Genomic DNA, 17,075 nt, shown 5'->3' on the forward strand with positions numbered 1-17,075 from the left:
CTTGAATGGTTTCCTCTTAGGATGAATTTCAAAACCCTTCACATGCACTTAAAAGGCCTCAGTGGATTTGGCCATATCGCTTCCCCACCACAACTGCCCCTACTTCCTCATTCACTGCCCAGGGCAGCCAGTCTAGCTTTCCCTTTGCTCCCCGAACAAGACAGACCCCTCTCCTCCTCTGTTCTGGCTGCTCCTCACTCGGCCTCACCTGGCCAAGCTCCACCTACTCCTCAGTTCTCAGTCTCCGCACCACTTTCTCCTGGAGGCCATTCCTCCCGGACACCACTCACCTCCAGATTACGCCCTCCGTTCTCACTCTTGTAGCCCCTACACTTGTTCTTTTGAGCCCTTCTCGCGGTTGTGACACTGTGGTTACGTGTGCCTCCTGTTGCCTCGCACACACAACAGTCAATCGCAGCAGCACAGGAGCTATGCCGCCGGCCCCCCACTACCGCCAGGGCCTCAAACACTTGTTATCAGAATGGGTGGCTGCATCAATCAGAAGACAGTTCAACAAAGTTGCTGTGAAGCACTTCGTAACTTGTAAACATAAAATTTAGTTAATATTTTAGTTGGACTATGGCTTAAATTAATAACAATCACATTATTTATTAATTAAAGCAAAAACTGTATTGAGCTATACTATTAGCTAAGCTTGAGTACCTTCAAATATATTTCTAAAACTATCCCTTAAGGTAGCTCTTATTCATTTAAACATTCCTTTCCCCAAAAGGTTAACATAGTTTTCCTAGGCACTAATATAATAATATTAACAAAAGTTATTTATCGAGTACCAACTACCATGCTACTCACTTTACATTAAAGCTTCACAAGCAATAAATGTAATGACCTCAATTTTTACAGCTTAAAAGGCCGAGGCTCAGAGAAGTAACTAGCTCAGAGTCATACAACTAGCAAGTGGTGGTGGCAGGACCCCAACTAATACTAACTCAAAAGTCAGCTTTGTTACTATATCATGCTGTCTCTAACATCATACTTATTTTACTTAGCAGTATCTATTCCTCATTAAAAATACATCTTTATATAAGGATCCCAGGCTTAACCTGGCTTTAAATGATTATTTAGATAACTGTCCAATTCAGTCTCTCATGTACAAAACCAATCCTATCCCACCCACAAAAAACAGCCTGTGACTCATTAAAAATGACACTCTCGTTCCTTTTCCATGTAATCTATACTTTATTCTACAAAACAAATTTAGCCTCTAGGTAATTTTCATCTCTGTAAGGACTTCAATTAACTTTGAAAAATGGAGCCATTTATATTAAGGGAAAATGTGCACATTGATTTCCATTTTTCCAGAAAACTTCTTGCAGATCCATTGAACACATATTTCATAGTAAACTCAACTATTTCTAAAATCATCCATCAAAATAAAAACGATGCCAAATTTCCTTTTGGTAGGAATTAGTCTAAATCACACTCTCTAGCACAATATTTTACAAATTAACAACTTTGCTAACTGGCATAGGCAGTCAATAAACATTTGGTTTCTCAATCACGCAAGATACTCCTACAACTAATGTCCTGTTTTCTTGAGAAAGCAAATAGTAAATATTGTTATCATTAATAATATTGCTGAGGCAAGTGAAACACATAACTAGAAAACATTTCCACAACATAGAGGTAGGAAGGGGTCATTTAATCCAATTATGAATATTAATTATTGAAAAACACTGTTCTTAGTGAGCATTTTTAAATCCAAGATGAAATTGAATTAGGATTTCTGCTTCATGAACTAATTATTATTGAAGTCATAATGCATAGCAAAAAGGATCATGATTTTTAAAAAATTAAACTACAATGAAATATACTTAACTCTCAAAACTTACTACGGCACTACAGTAATAAAGATAGTGAGGTATTGGCATAAGGAGAGACACGTACAAACAATGAAATAGAACTGAGAGTCCAAAAATAAACCCATAAGCCAACTGATTTTCAACAAAGGTGCCAAGATCATTCCATGTGGAAAGAACAGTTTTTTCAACAAACTATGCTAGGAAAATTGGATATTCACATGCAAAAGAATGAAGTTTGGACCTCTACCTTACACCAGAGGGAAAAATTAATGCAAAATGGATCAAAGACCTAAATATAAAAGAAACTCTTAAAAGAAAACATAGGTGTAAACCTTCATGACCTTGGATTAGGTAATGTTTCTCAACTATGACACTGAAAGTGCAAGCAACCAATGAAAAAACAGAGAGGGCACAGTACACAGCAGGGGCCCCAACCCCGGGGCCAAGTACCCTTACTGGTCAACGGTTAGGAACCTGGCTGCAGAGCTGGAGGTGAGCAGCCCCGGGGCAAGTGAGGGAACTTGATTTGTATTTACAGCCACTCCCCATCGCCCGCATTACCGCCTGAGCTCCACCTTCTGCCGATCAGAGGTGGCATTAGATTCTCATAGGAGCATGGATACTACTGTGCACTGTGCGTGTGGGGGATCCAGGCTGCAGGCTCCTCAGGAGGTGGATCTGATGATCTGAGGTGGAGCTGAGGCGGTGATGCTACTGCTGAGGAGCAGCTACAAACACAGATCATCATCAGCAGAGAGGTGTGACTGCACGGAGACCATCATAAATCAATCGCTTGCAGACTCCTATCAAAATCCTCTCACTGAGTGGCAAGTGACAATTGGGCTGCATCTGGTGGCAGGCTATAAAGCCATCCCCTCCACCCCGGTCCATGGAAAAACTGCCTTCCATGAAACGAGTCCCTGGTGCCAAAAAGGTTGGGGACCACTGGTACACAGAATATAGAAAAAACCTTAGAACTCAGTAATAAAAAGACACATAATCCAATTTAAAAATGAGCAAAGGATTTAGATAGACATTTCTCCAAAGATATATAAATGGCTAATAAGTACATGAAAAGATGCTCAGCATCATTCGTCATTTGGGAAATGCAAATCTAAACCACAGTGAGCTACCACTTCACATCCATAGGGTGGCCACATTAGAACAAAACAACAACAACAAAACCCTAGAAACTAAGTACTAGCGAGGATGTAGAGAAAGCGGAACTCCTCCACGTTGCTGCCGGGAATGTATAATGGAACAGCTGCTATGGAAAACAGCTTGGCAGCTCCTCAGAAGTTAAACATAGAATTATCATATGACCCAGCACTGTGACTTCTAGGTCCGAAGGACTTAAAACATGTTCACACAGAAACTTATACATGAATGTCCATGTATTAATGTAGCAGCATTATTCACGATAGCCAAAATGTGTAAACAAGCCAAGCGTTCACCAATGGATGAGTGGATAAACGAAGTGTGGTCTGCACATACAGTGAGGTATCATCCAGCCATGTGAAACAACGAAACACTGACACGTCACAATACGCACAAACCTTGGAAACACGATCCTGAGCGCAAGAAGCCAGACTCAAATGACCACGTATTGCACAACTCCATTTATATGACATGTCAAAACAGGCGAACCAGAGAGATAGAGCTCAGATCAGCGGTGGCCAGGGGGTGAGAGGGGGAAGAAACGGAGAGTCACTGCTAATGGTCTATGGTTTCTTCGGGTGGCGATGAAATGTTCTGGACCAGTGACTGCGGATGGCTGTACAATCTTGCAACTGTAATAAATACCACTAAATTGTTCATTTCGACATGGCGAATTCTAGATATGTGAATTATATCTTAATTTAAATATATTTTATTTTTTAAAATTTTATTTTCAATTACAGTTTACATTAAATCATTTTGTATTAGTTTCAGGTGTACAGCACAGAGGTTTTTTATATATATGTTCTTAATACTAAAGCTACATTGATCATAGTTTAGTCTTGTGATGATTCAGAAACTTCTTGATGTATTTAAATTTACAGACTTTTTTCCCTTAAAGTGTCAAATAATGCAAAATTTGAATTAACAGCATATGCAAAGTGTCTTAAATATGAGTCATAATGGCTCTAAAAGTTTAATGGTAAAAAAATGTTTGGGAAGGGTGTTTCGCTAGCAAAACTCGATCAGATCTGTTACATCTTAAGAAAAAAATGTAACTGGTAACTAAAATTTAGGCATGCTTTTTACAATACTATTTTTAAATTACCTGTACTATAAAGGAACAAATTAACCAGACTTGCTTTGTTTTTAATATTTTAAAATACTAATTTTTAAATATTAATTTTTAGTAACCTAGATTTTATGTGATTATATTCATAAGGAGAAATGAGAGCCCCGGCTGGGAGGCTCAGCTGGTTGGAGCAGCGTCACCCCATACACTGAAAAAACGGTTGCGGGTTCCATCCCTGCTTAGGGCACATATTGTGGGTTCCGCCCCTGGTTCCTCCACCCCTGGTGCCTCCACCCCTGGTGCATATGGGAGGCAACTGATTTATGTTTCTCTCTCTCTCCCTTCCTCTCTCTCTAAAATCAATGAATGTATCCTTTGGTGAGGACTGAAAAAGAAAAGAGGAAGAAATGAGACATTCTACTAATTAATGAGTACACCAAAAGCAGGAACCATTTCACTAGGGTAGTAATATGTTACATGAAACTTGAAAAGCCCTGTGACCACAGTTCTCACTAGTGGCACTTCATTTTCAGTTCCTGTGACATGCCTTTGCTACGTGAAATCAGCAGTGGAGGTCATTAACACACTGTCAGTTTTCAATGGTAGAACTCATTAGTGTATAGATCGTAAGGCTTATAAATGCAAAGCTACCATATGTCTAATGGAAATAGACTAGTAATTATACTTCAGCTTTTTTTTTTTTTAATGAACATCACCTGAGCCTCTGGGGTCCAGGCAGGTAATACAAATGAGCAGAGTGAGACAAGGGGGGAGCAGGATCTTGGGTGAACCAGCGAGCACAGGCCCCAGCAAACTGCTGCAGGCAGAAATGAGGGGCCAGTGTGGCCAGATTTCTAATTTCTCAAGAGCTGGAAATCTTGGCTTTATTTTTTATGTTTTGTGAAGTCTCTCTAATTTCGAAATGTTGGCCACTAATTTTTAAAAAAGTCGGGATAGTACAAAGGTCAGATGAAGCACATCAGCTGGCGAATATGGCCACGAGTTTCCAAACTCTAAAAAGAAACTCCTGAAACTAGTTTAGATGAAACTATAAATAGACTATATTTAATATATTACATATACTTTATATATAATAAATATATTTATATACTTAATATATAATACACAATAAAGATATTTATTGAAGTTTAGGGAGATGCTGCTCACCCTTAAAGTTTTCAAGGTGGTCCACAGACCAGACCCTAGAGTGTAGTATTTTCTTTTTGATCCTCACCTGAGGATACGTTTACTGATTTTAGAGAGAAAGGAAGGTAGGGAGAGAGAGATAGAAACAGTGATTGGTTGCTTCCTGTATGCACCCCGACTGGGGCTCGAACCCACAACCTAGGTATGTGTCCTGACCAGAAATCAAACCCACAATCTTTTTTTTTTTGGTGTATGGGACGATACTCTAACCAGCTGAGCCACCTGGCCAGGGTGAGAATAACAGTATTAATGTCACATTTCATCCATATTCCTTACTGAAATATCAAAGGTGCCATTTTCTTACTGTACCCAAGTGGAAATTAGAGTGGATGTCTTAACTATAAGCAGTCCAAAAATCGAGACAGTTAGGGAACCACTGGGAGGAAAAAAATTGGGAGGTTACTTCTTGCTTTTTGACAGATCTTAAAAAATTAATTAGCCGGTAAAACTGTTCTCCATTTCATAACAATCCACTAGTAGTACAGCAGAACGGTGACACAGCTGTCTGAATTATAATTACATAGCTGAATAAAAATCTTGTGTTTCACTTCCTGCTATGACCACGGTAGCGTTTCAGTCATGAATCTTCCTGAAAAATACATGTAGCAACAAGAGAAAGAGAGAAAAACCTCAAAAAACTCTTTTCAGCAGACCCAGGATGAAAACAAAAACATAAAACCTCCAACAAGGTTGCTATCAGACAGAACCTACGTCGGGAGTGCGGAGCAGGGAGAGGCGGAAGGTGTGCCATGAAAGCAGGAGGGCCCAGTAGTGACAAATCTCAGAGCAGCAGCGAAAAGGCACTTCCTTAGGAGAGAGGTCAGTTGGCATGCTGGGTCTCTCTCCCTCCAGCCTCCACTGCAAGGAAAGGACTGGGAAGTACAGAATTGATGGCAGAGAGCACCCTGGACCCAGTTTGGAGAGGCAGAAGACTTGTGGCAACACGGAGAAGCACACCCAGGCACCATATGTAAAAAAAGACTCTCTGAGGCAAAAATCTGGAAAGCTACCCTGGCCCTACCCACACCTCCTACAAATAACGGAGGAAAGTCCAATCCATTAAATTACAGGGAATAAAAAGGTAGCGGGCACAGCACTGGCTAAGAGAAATAAGAAATATGGTAGAAATGAGCTGCATGATGTACCAAGTGTCAAAGAATGCTCACTAGAAAAATATTACCGTGAAGAACATAAAAAGTGTAACTATTCTTGCAAGAACCTAAGAAAGTGAGTGAAGTCACCACCACTATGACGATCACAAAGCCTAAGTGTAAGAATTCAAGGAAGAACTGTCTAGACAACAGGAAGAGGGAAGACATGAACTGAGAGAACCCAAGAAGAAACAGAAGAATAAATGAAATGATAAGAGAAATGAAGAGACGAAAAGGAGAACAGAAGAGACACTGCAGAAGATGTAAGAGACATTAAAGACACAAAAATGAAACGTGTTTAAAGGCTTAAAGAGAAAACAATAGACAAAAAAGATACACAAAGGGATATCCAACAGACATACATTTAGGGTCACCCAAACAGAAAACCAAAATAAATATCTAAAGATAAAAATTAAAGAAAACTTTCCTGAAATGCAAATAGATTTGAAGCAACATATTAAAAGGGCACACATGTGCCAGCATATCCAACACAAGTATATCCTAGGAAAGTTACTAAATATTAGAAAGAAAGAGAAAATCCTTTGGGTAGAAAGGCAAAAAAGATCAAATCAATAACAAAGAAAAGAATTCAAGCTGGCTTCACACATCTCCACGCAAACATTTAATGCCGGGAGACAGTACAACACCTGTAAGAAAGAAGGAGTGAGCCAAGGATTTTATTACCTGCTAAACTGTCTCTCACGTGTAGAGCAATTAAAAGAAGTTCTGCAAATGTGGTAAGAATAATATTCCTATGTTGTTCCCATGATTTCTTACTGAGAAATTTACTAGAGAATGAACTTTGACTAACCAAAGGATGGCTGGGAAGAACTTCAGCAAATATGCTTGGGTGACCACTATATATATATATATTTAGCTGAAGAGTTATGACTAAAACAAAAGGAGGTAGTGTAATAAAATAAAACATAAATATTATAGGCCACAGCAAAATATAAATGCAAATAACAAAAACTGGAAGAAGGGAGAAAGTAAGCAAGAAGTATAATAAGCTTACTGACTACCTTGATGTAACAGCTGAGAGTGAATGGACAGCTGTAACGCTCACAGAGCAAGCAGGAGACGTACACGCATACATAATAGTACAAGGGCAAATATTATTGTGAATAACCATGACTGACTATTGACTAAAATTGGGTGATGGAGAAGGGAAAGGGGAAGAGAGAAGAGAGGATTTAAAAAGAATTTTACACCCTGACTGGTGTGGCTCAGTGGATTAAGCACCAGCCTGTGAACCAAAGGGTTGCCAGTTCTATTCCCAGTCAGGGCACATACCTGGGTTGCAGGCCAGGTCCCCAGTAGGTGGTGCACAAGAGGCAACCATACACTGAGGTTTCTCTCCCTTTTTCTCCCTCCCTTCCCCTCTCTCTAAAAATAAATAAGATCTTTAAAAAAATTATTATTATTTTACCTCTGTTCATCAAAAGACAACTAAACAGTTAGTATCAATAGAGAACTAAGGATATCACATAAAGTAACTAAGAAGACAAATATACAAGCCTTACTACATATCAGAACAATAAAAAAGCAAAGAAAAACAGACTACACAGCAAAAGACAAAATTTATATATATAAAAACAGAAAACAAAATAAAATACAATGACAGCATTGACTCATAAAGCAAAACCTATCTCCATGTTGATTATTAGAGACATCTATATCAGTCATTTAAATAGTTCAAAACCAAAAGAATGTGCAAAGATACCAGGCAAATGTCAACACAAAGAAAGCAGGAACTGTTTTACCCAGTTCTTTGTAAATCCAGAATCTGAGGTCTTAAGCAATACAAACACTGCTTCATGTGCTTCTGTAACAGTGCCCATGGGTATGTGTGCATAAATAAACATATTTCCAAAAGAAAAGCTTTCCAAAATAAATTATTCAATTACATTTAATCTGTGAAACAAGACCACCTATCAAATCTGATGAACCACCAGACTGCTGAGTTTAAAGCATGTGGTAATACAGTCATACCTCGGTACTCGTCAGCTTCAGGACTTGTCAAACCCCACAGTCATTGCATTTTGATAAGAAAAAAGTTTCAGCACTCGGCGCTTGCTCGACCCTTGGCGCCCCTCTCTCACCACGAAACAGAGGTCAACTCATCAGTCTCACAGTAGCTTGCCAACAGTTCAGTACTCGTTGGTTTCTGCACTCGAGCTGAGTACCAAAATGATTTAATGACTAGTACCAAGGTACCGATGTATTTATCTTTACTGGATAATTTTCCATATAAAAAAATCAAAACACTGTACTGAAAACTCCTCAGCTGAATTTATTTCAAGATCAGTTTCCAACCTAACATCATACAGTAACTCCTCACTCTGATGAATCTATTGTCAAGCACTCAAAAATTAAAATTCCAGTTGTAAAAGTGGAGATTTAAGGAAGTAGGATTTTTATCACATACACTATACTAAAAATACTTCCGTTGAAGCAATGATTTTCTTAACCTCTTGTGGAAATCCCTAACTATGATACTGCTTTCGGGTGTTAAAGAGTTACAGCTTTGGAAAGGGATTTCATGCCCCAGAAACAAAAGAACACATGGGTGGTAAAAACCAAGAAAAACTCTAGGAATATCACATAAAAATCGATAATGGCTCTTTAAATACAAAAATAAACCTGTGACAACATCAACTCAGTTAATGCTTAAGGGGAAGTCTGAATTTCAACATCAATAACAGAAAGAGGGGGATAATAATAGAACCAGCCAGATAAGATTGTTCTGAGCATTAAAGGACCAAAACCCTCAGAACACTACTTGGCTTATATTTCAATACATGTTAGCTAATATTATCAAAAAGATATTAATTTCAAACTGACATTACTGAAGTCTTAAATTTATTATAATTATGCTAGAGTTAGCCCCACAGACAAATATTTCCCTAATGAAAAAAAAAAAGGAAATTTAAAGCCGCTTCTTCCCTAAATTCCCTATGCCCTCTCTGCTACCACCTACCACTGATGGGAGATCAGGAGCCCTTATCTCCTTGAGACCATTATACCAGGAGGTACTCCTCGGTGCTGTCTTCCCCCACCAAGGCTGCTGTGAACTCCTTAAAGTCAGGGATTACGTCTTGTGCATCTCGGCACCTCCAGGGCACCTGTTCCCACACAAAATAGAAGCTCAATAAAGATGTATTAAATTAACAAATGTGGTACTATAGGATATGTATTTATATGTATGTGTGTGCAAAACATGATTCAGTTTCAGATTTCTTATTTGTGCATTGCAGTGACCTTGATATAAGACCTTTCAGGAAGGTAGGTAGCGAAAGCACCTCAGCTGGGACCAAGAAAGAAAAAAGGGATCATTCAAGAGATACTTCGACAGTGTGGAGCACTTTGCGATCACCAGGCAACCAATGGGGCTCTAGGGTTATACAGAAGACCGCATCTCTATCTGTAAAGCGCTGACAGACCAGTGGGCACAGAGCAAGTGGGGATTTTGCCCCCACCAATGAGTGAATACGTTAAAGCTGGATCAAGACATCTGACTCCCAGAGTTCTAAATTGCAATGCTCTTTCCGCTAGAACAATGCCTTTCAAATGCTGACAGGGCTCACGGTTAAAAAAAAAATTAATTCAGTAGCACTACCTAGTACAGACACTCACGTTTCTGATCCTTTCTAGTTAATTCCATTGTATTTCACTTCTTTAAAACGTTCAGCTTGACACACTAAATTGGTTTATGACTCAACCAAAGGTGGAAAAACACTGCTCAAGAAGATATGTTTTTTAAAAAATTTCTCTACAATTTCAAGGTCAGATATAATTCCTGATTTTTTATTTCTCACACAAATGAATTTGTATCTCAGTAAAAAAACACTATCAAATAATCAACCCACAAAGACCAACACAAAGCCACGACAGCCATCACCTGCGGAGCGGGAGGAAGCTAAATCTCATCTCCATCAGCTTTCCCTAAAAGCACTCAAGCAAATGCCCGCTCAGCATTTGCTAAGCAAAAACAGCTTGACGGGCATGTGCCTCAACACCCCAGCTCCCCTTTTGTGAAACTGTGGCCCAAAAGAGTCCCATACAAATTCTGGTGCTTCTATTTACAATGAATATTTTCTTTTTTAACGATTTTGTGTAAGAGGCTTGAATTATTGGGTTGGCCAAAAAGTATGGTTAGGGTTTTTTTTTCCTTAAAATAAGACATGTTTTTCATTTTCACCAATAACTTTACTGATTTGGATATTTTGAGTATGTCGGCTATCTCCCACGAGGTATAACGTTGATTGTTCTCAATTAATGTCTCGATTTGATCGCTATCAACTTCTATCAACTTCAACTGTTCTACCTGACTGTGGAGCATCATCCAGAGAGACATCTCCAGCACAAAACCGCAAACCACTTTTAACACGGTCAGTCACAGCACCTTCTCCATACACTGCACAAATCTTTTTGTGTGTTTTAGTTGCGTTTTTACCTTTCTTGATATGATAAAGCATTATATGCTGAAAATATGTTGCATATTTTCTTCCTTCACTACTAAAATGGCTACACAAAAATTCACCAAATTTGATAAGTTTTTGAAATGCACACTGATATGAAGGCTGTCACAATATAATCTAACAAAATTGTTTTGCGTGAAGTTAAAGACAACTAAGCGCTACTAGAGCCATCTTACGAAAAAAAACAAATGTACTTTTTGGTTGTGTTTGGATGGGGAGCAATGAATTTATTCAATAAGTGAATGAGAATCAAAATAAACTATTTTAAATAAACACATTTTAGTTTTTTAAAATCTCTCTCTGAAATTTGCCAATCTTCGCTTAAGTTGGGGGCGGGTGGAATCTACTGAGTCACAGATCTGAATAAAGCAGGTACAAGTGGAACATTCATTAAGCTAATATCTCTTTTGGTGTGCCCGTGAAATCTTAGAGCAAAGGAAGTATACAGGTTTTCCTCAACATGAGATGTTTCTACAGCACTTCCCACTGAAGGAAATGTGGTACCAACGGCATCACTACTTATTCTTAAGCTAGAGATGAACAAACCCCGATGTCCTCAGAGTTCTTTTAAGAACTGTGTTCCCCTCACAAGATGTAAAGTCAGAAATCTGCAGAAAGACCAGAAAACCCCTTTCCATCTTCTACGCCCACAGGCAGTGCCCCAGCTCCGAGGATGCAAATTAAGTACAAAAATGTTCATTCAAGTTCTTGGGCTTATACTAGCCTCCCATTCCCCATCCAAGAAGTGTGTCTGAGTTTAAAGGACTCATTTTTGTGACATTTGTCTCAAATTAAAAGACTTATCTTATAAATTTTGAATAAATCGTATCTTTTCCAGAAAGAAACCTGTTTAGAACTATGTTTAGAAAAGCATTCCTTCTATAAAGATAAAATGCATTTTTCCTAAGAAAAAAGAGAAAGCCACTAGCCACCTAGTATGAAGCACTTGAAATGTGCTTGGTGAGACTGAGAAACTGAATTTTCAATTCCATTTCACTTTAATTAATTGCAATAGCCATGCAGGCCGGAGGCTCCCATTCGGGGCACTGCAGGACTGACAATCAATGTAAGTCCTCAGCGGCAGGGCTGTGTCATTGACTTGTCTTAGACTGGATGCCACATTTTGAAAAAATGATCTCCGAAACCAATATTCCCTTTTCGGCTCCCTAATTAATAATTAATTCATTCATATTTAAGATTTCCTCGGAAGTGGCTTTTCAACAAAGTTTGGCGATTTTCATTCTAAAACATGAACAGACTAGACCTGCTGAGCAGAATTCCTTCGGCAACGTTCCATTTTCCATCTGGGAAACTTAAGCATGGGGAAAGGAGAAAAAAATCCTAAGCCCATCCCCCCTCTTGATACAAAGGGAAGAAATGAAACGTATAAACTCATACAAAGGTTAACATAACCTCCCAGACCAGCGATTTTCAACTGGTGCGCTGCAAGAATTTTTAAAACATGCAATACTGGACTGTTTAGTCAGGGACACTGACCTCTTTTCCCCTAGACTTCCAAATAAAAAAATGACAGCAGCCAACACAACAAGACCTATCCAGGGTGAACAAATCAAATTTACACTTATTTTTTGTCAGATCGGCAAAAAATATAATACATTTTTTGGTGTGCTGTAGGATTTTAGTAATTAGTTGGTGAGCTATGAGATGAAAAGAGTTCAAAATCACTGTCCTAGATGCTTTTAGGGGTGCGTCTGCTCATCAACCCCCATTTATGTTTGCTTCTTTAGACCCAGTTGCAGCTTTCAACAAAAGTCATTCTTACATTTGTTTGACCTCTTAACTGTTCTGTTATGCTCAAACCATGACCAGACCCTATAAAAGTATTCTACCTGTAGAAAAACCATGTAAAATAAACACTCAAAATTCTACTCTTCAATGATTTGACAAACTGATCAAACGGTCAAATGCAGTAGCCTGAAGAGAGAAGATGCTTCCAAGAGACTAAAATATGCAGATTATGTCAAGACCACTTTCCAAGCAGGTGGCAAAAGAAACTGCAATTCTATAATCAGCAGAGAAGAGACACCCCAAGAAAATATGCTTTAAAATACACAGCAGCCACACTGTGGTCATAGGACGACTAACTTTAACTTCAAGCAGCACTTACAATTGCACGCCTTACAATCCCAAGGTCAATGCCAAATTAATTTTGTTAGCCTCTCATCATGTTAACACTTATACACAAATACACCACACACACAAGCACACAGATTTCAGTAATTTCATTGTGTTTAAGTAAAATAAACTTCTAGAACTTATTTCTAACAACACCATCAGCTCATTTAAAACAAGCAACTTAAGTATACCACACAAAGAACAAAACCACTAACTGGCACCACGTAGGATATCTGGGGAAGCTCAAACTATACGGAGCAAAGCAATTCTAAAACAGCAGTGCAATTCAGGTAGGTATTCAACACCATAGATGAGAACTTCATTTTTCTCTAGCACTCCTACAGCTACCACGAGGTCCTATAAATGGACTAGAAGCTCACCCTACACATCCCAAAAGCTTTGGGCCCTGAACAAGACGCATGACAAGGAAGCAAAGCATACACTACCCAGAGGCTTCAGATCTTCCAGAACAATAAATGACACTGCCAGAAGGAGAAAAGGCTTCATCTTGGGCAACTGAGAGCACTGTGACCTAGCAAGAGACTGTCACACTCCAAAAAAGCTGGGTGCTGTCAGCCTTTTTCTCATGTGTCTGGATAAAATCTGCAGGTGCAGCCTGGGCAGGAAAGAGGGAGACAGAGAATTTGAAATGGGGAACTGCTGTGCTGTTCGACCCTGAGAGTACCTTCCTCTACGGTCTCCACTGAGTGCGGCGTCTTCTGCATGATATGTGAGGACACTATTCATCATAAAATTCTAGGATAAAAGTCTCAATGTCTAAGACAAGTGCTAGAAACCTCAATGCTTTTTCAATCATCCTAATGTTAAAGGAAAAGAAGTCAAATACAACACACAACCCAGAATTTTCATAGCAGGGGCCCAAGTTCTCCAAGGCTTCAAAACAAAAAATAAACACTATTTCTCATCTTGTTCTCTAAAAGTCCACTTTAGAATAGCAATGTCCCTGCATCCCAAAATGCAGTTTAAAGGCAGAAATAAAAATGTACTTAAAGACACTCAGAAGATAAAGTAGCTTGCCACAGATTAAACTTAAATTTTATATTTAATATTCTAATACAAATTTACGAGATAAAACAGATTCTAGTAGGAAAGAGAATTGTACATTAATAGAAAAAAAGCTATTTTTTGTTTGCCTTAAAATGTTAACAGTACAATAATACATTAAATGAAAAAACATAATTAACTATCTTAGCACAAATATGGTTCAGTCCTTTTTCTAAATTCCCAGTGTTTATGAGCTAAATATCTTACCTCTTCATTTTATAAGCCTTCAGGCTCTATATAATCCACTCCTATTTCTCTGGACCAGCTTTAAGAGCCTGGTTTCACTAAATGTCAATCACATAAGATATTATTGAAGAAATTTATCAATATATAATTATGACATTATACTCCTGAAAAATCCTTGTTCATTGGAATTCTAAAGAAAAAACTCAATAAAATTGTTTTATATTTCTTTCTTCATAGTCAAAGCATAAAAGCACTGACAACCCAAAGTGTACTATATATGTAATCATGGCTCCTGAATTAAGCATAACATTATATGTTTCTTTATATACATTAAACTCTTACCTGTATATCCAGCATACCATCCCCAAGAAGCCACCATGCCTAAAAGCCATTTATACATGATTCCTTCAATGTACCAGAAGCACTTATTGTCCAGCAAGCGAAGGGGCTGAAGTATAATCACATAGCAGATGTAGGATGGAATTGCAACCAGGTTGTTGACGACCATGAAGGCAAACCTCATCAGGGCTTTCACCAAGATCCAGCCCAACCACGGAGCTTCTTCCAAAGTCACAGCCATTCTCACATTGGAGTCCGTCCTGCCTTTCTGAGGTGAAAGGAAAATGCATTTACAAAGGAAAAGGGCTTAAACACATCTAAATAGTCACCAACATAGAAATCATCTCTAGCACAAAAATAGAAGAAAATCGAGGGTCTGAGCCTTCCCGGTGTAGTACCTCGGCGATCTCTCCGGGAAATTCCAGAGGGGGACAGAGAGCGAGGGAGGAGGAGCCGCACAAGGTCAAGGGAGCTGTTCACAGAGGCACAGGGTATGTCATAATATATTTAGCAAATGATAATGCTTTTCCCACTAACTAATCGGCGGCCGTCCCTGCACCAAGTCCCACTGCAGTCTTCCGTTGGACTTTAGGGAAGACAAATAGACCCACTTCCTTCTTCAGACACCCTCAATATCTCCAAACTAAGGACACGAGGGACAAGACTGAAACGTCTCTATCGGATTTCCCAGATTCCAGGAAATTGGTACCCTATGCAACTCCATTCCTGCACACCGATTCATTCCTGCCAAAGGTCTCTCGCATTAGCAAAAAGAGTTCGCTAAAAATGTTCATTTGCGGCAAAGGGGGGTTTTGTTTCCTTTTTTTTTTTTTTTTTAAGAATAAAAGGAGAGAGGCCTAGAAAAAGGGCAGAAAGGTGAAAGGAAGTGTGTGTAGGGGGGGGGGCGGGTAATAAGGAGAAAAGGAGGAAGGACAGGAATAGGGGGAGGGGAGAAAAAGCCAGAAGGAGGCAAAGGAGAGGGGCCAGGGATGGAGGGAATGAGGTCTCCGACCAGAAGGCCGGGGAGCGGGGGATGATGAAAGAAGCGGGGACGCCGAGGCGACGACTGCGCTCAGCAGACGGGTGGAGCCCGCAGCCGTCCCCGCCGGTGAGGACGGGGTCCGGGCGGCGGTCCCGGCCCGCGCGCCGGGCTCACCTCGGCGGGCTCGGACGGCGGGAGGTGGAGCGCGGGGCCGAGCGGGGCCAGGGATCGGCGGCCCAGGGCGCGCGAATGCGGCGGCGGGTGTCCCCGGCCGAGGGGTCGCGGTCATGGACGCGGCGGCGGCGGCGGCCGAGGGGCGGCGCGAGCGGGAGCCCTAGTGCCCTCGCGGCTGCCTGCGGACTGAGGGACGGCGAGGACTCAGAGGCCGGACCTGTCACCGGGGCGGGTCCCGGGGAGGCGGGCGGACGCCCCACGCTTCCCCCTCCTCCTCGGGGCCTACCGCGCCCTGGTCCCCGGTGCCCCCGCCGCCACCTCCCCCCGGCCGCAGGACGACGACACCCCACGCCCGCCTCCCAGCGCTTCCCCGGGCGCGGCGCCGCCGCAGCCCCGGGGCCTGCGCCCGCCGAGCCGGGAATTACCTCGGGCTGGCCGGGCCCCGGCCCGGGCTGCGGGAGCCAGAGGAGCCGGAAGAATGCATGGCCGGCGGCGCGGCCGGCGGAAGGAGGCAGCGGCGGGACCCGGCCCCGCTCCGGCTGCGGCGCGGCCCGCGCCCGTCTCCGGCTGCGGCGCGGACACTCTGCCCCCACGGGCCGGCCGCGGTCGCCGGGCTGGTGGGGAGGGGCGGCGAGGAGGAAGCGGCGGGAGTCGGGACTGCAGCGGAGTCGCCCCCAGAGCGCCCTCTAATGAAGGCGCGGCCGCCGCCACCCGCGGACCCCACTGGCGCGCGGGTCCAGGCCCTCGGGGCTGCGGGGTCCCCCAAGCCGGGACCTCGTTGAGGTCAGTAGGGAGGGAAAAGGCCGCTCGGAAAAGTCTAGAAAGGAGCACCAATCCTTACACCACGCGAGGAGCGCTTTGATCCAAATCGAAAGCCCCTTTCAGCCAAAAGAGCCGTTTTTCATTGTTAAGGCTCTCTCCTCTGACAAGCCGATCACTGCCCAAACTGGGAAGCTGTCTCCTTGAAGACTGAATATGTCCTCTTTTCTTTCCTAATGAAACTCAGTGGCTCTCCAGGCTTTTCTTCTGATCCTCGCCAGAGTATGAAGGTCTAGCCTAGAGTCACTCTAGAGTTTGGTCAATTCACTAAAGTGCCAGAATTCTTGTTTTTGGAAAGCACCTGAAATACTGACAACTGCAATTCCCCGTACATCCTCCCATCCCCACTCCCTCAAAAAAAAAAAGAATCCAGTGGGAATGAGCGGTCTACACAGAGACACTAAAATTAGTGAGCCAAGGACGGAAGACCACTTGCAGCGCCTGTCATTGAACAAGTGAACAAAAATGGTGGCCATAGGCACC

The 17,075-nt window shown here is 41.5% G+C and overlaps 1 protein-coding gene across 4 annotated transcripts in view; it reads right to left on the reverse strand.

The window, feature by feature from the left end:
* LPGAT1 (lysophosphatidylglycerol acyltransferase 1) overlaps nucleotides 1–16,406 on the reverse strand; it is a 69,738-nt gene extending 53,332 nt beyond the window's left edge. The window contains exons 1-2 of one of the 4 annotated variants that reach the window (XM_053915185.2): nucleotides 16,199–16,406; nucleotides 14,621–14,881 (exon numbers count right to left, since the gene is read on the reverse strand). In XM_053915185.2, the coding sequence (XP_053771160.1) occupies nucleotides 14,621–14,858 (238 nt within the window). In that variant the 5' untranslated portion in view covers nucleotides 14,859–14,881; nucleotides 16,199–16,406. Of the gene's footprint in view, nucleotides 1–14,620; nucleotides 14,886–15,773; nucleotides 16,014–16,198 lie in introns of those variants that run through there. The other 3 variants (XM_053915184.2, XM_053915182.2, XM_053915183.1) reach the window with 3 other exon arrangements.
* Nucleotides 16,407–17,075: the final 669 nt, after the last annotated feature.

Source organism: Desmodus rotundus, chromosome 12, assembly GCF_022682495.2.
Source record: "Desmodus rotundus isolate HL8 chromosome 12, HLdesRot8A.1, whole genome shotgun sequence".
Taxonomy (NCBI): Eukaryota; Metazoa; Chordata; class Mammalia; order Chiroptera; family Phyllostomidae; genus Desmodus; species Desmodus rotundus.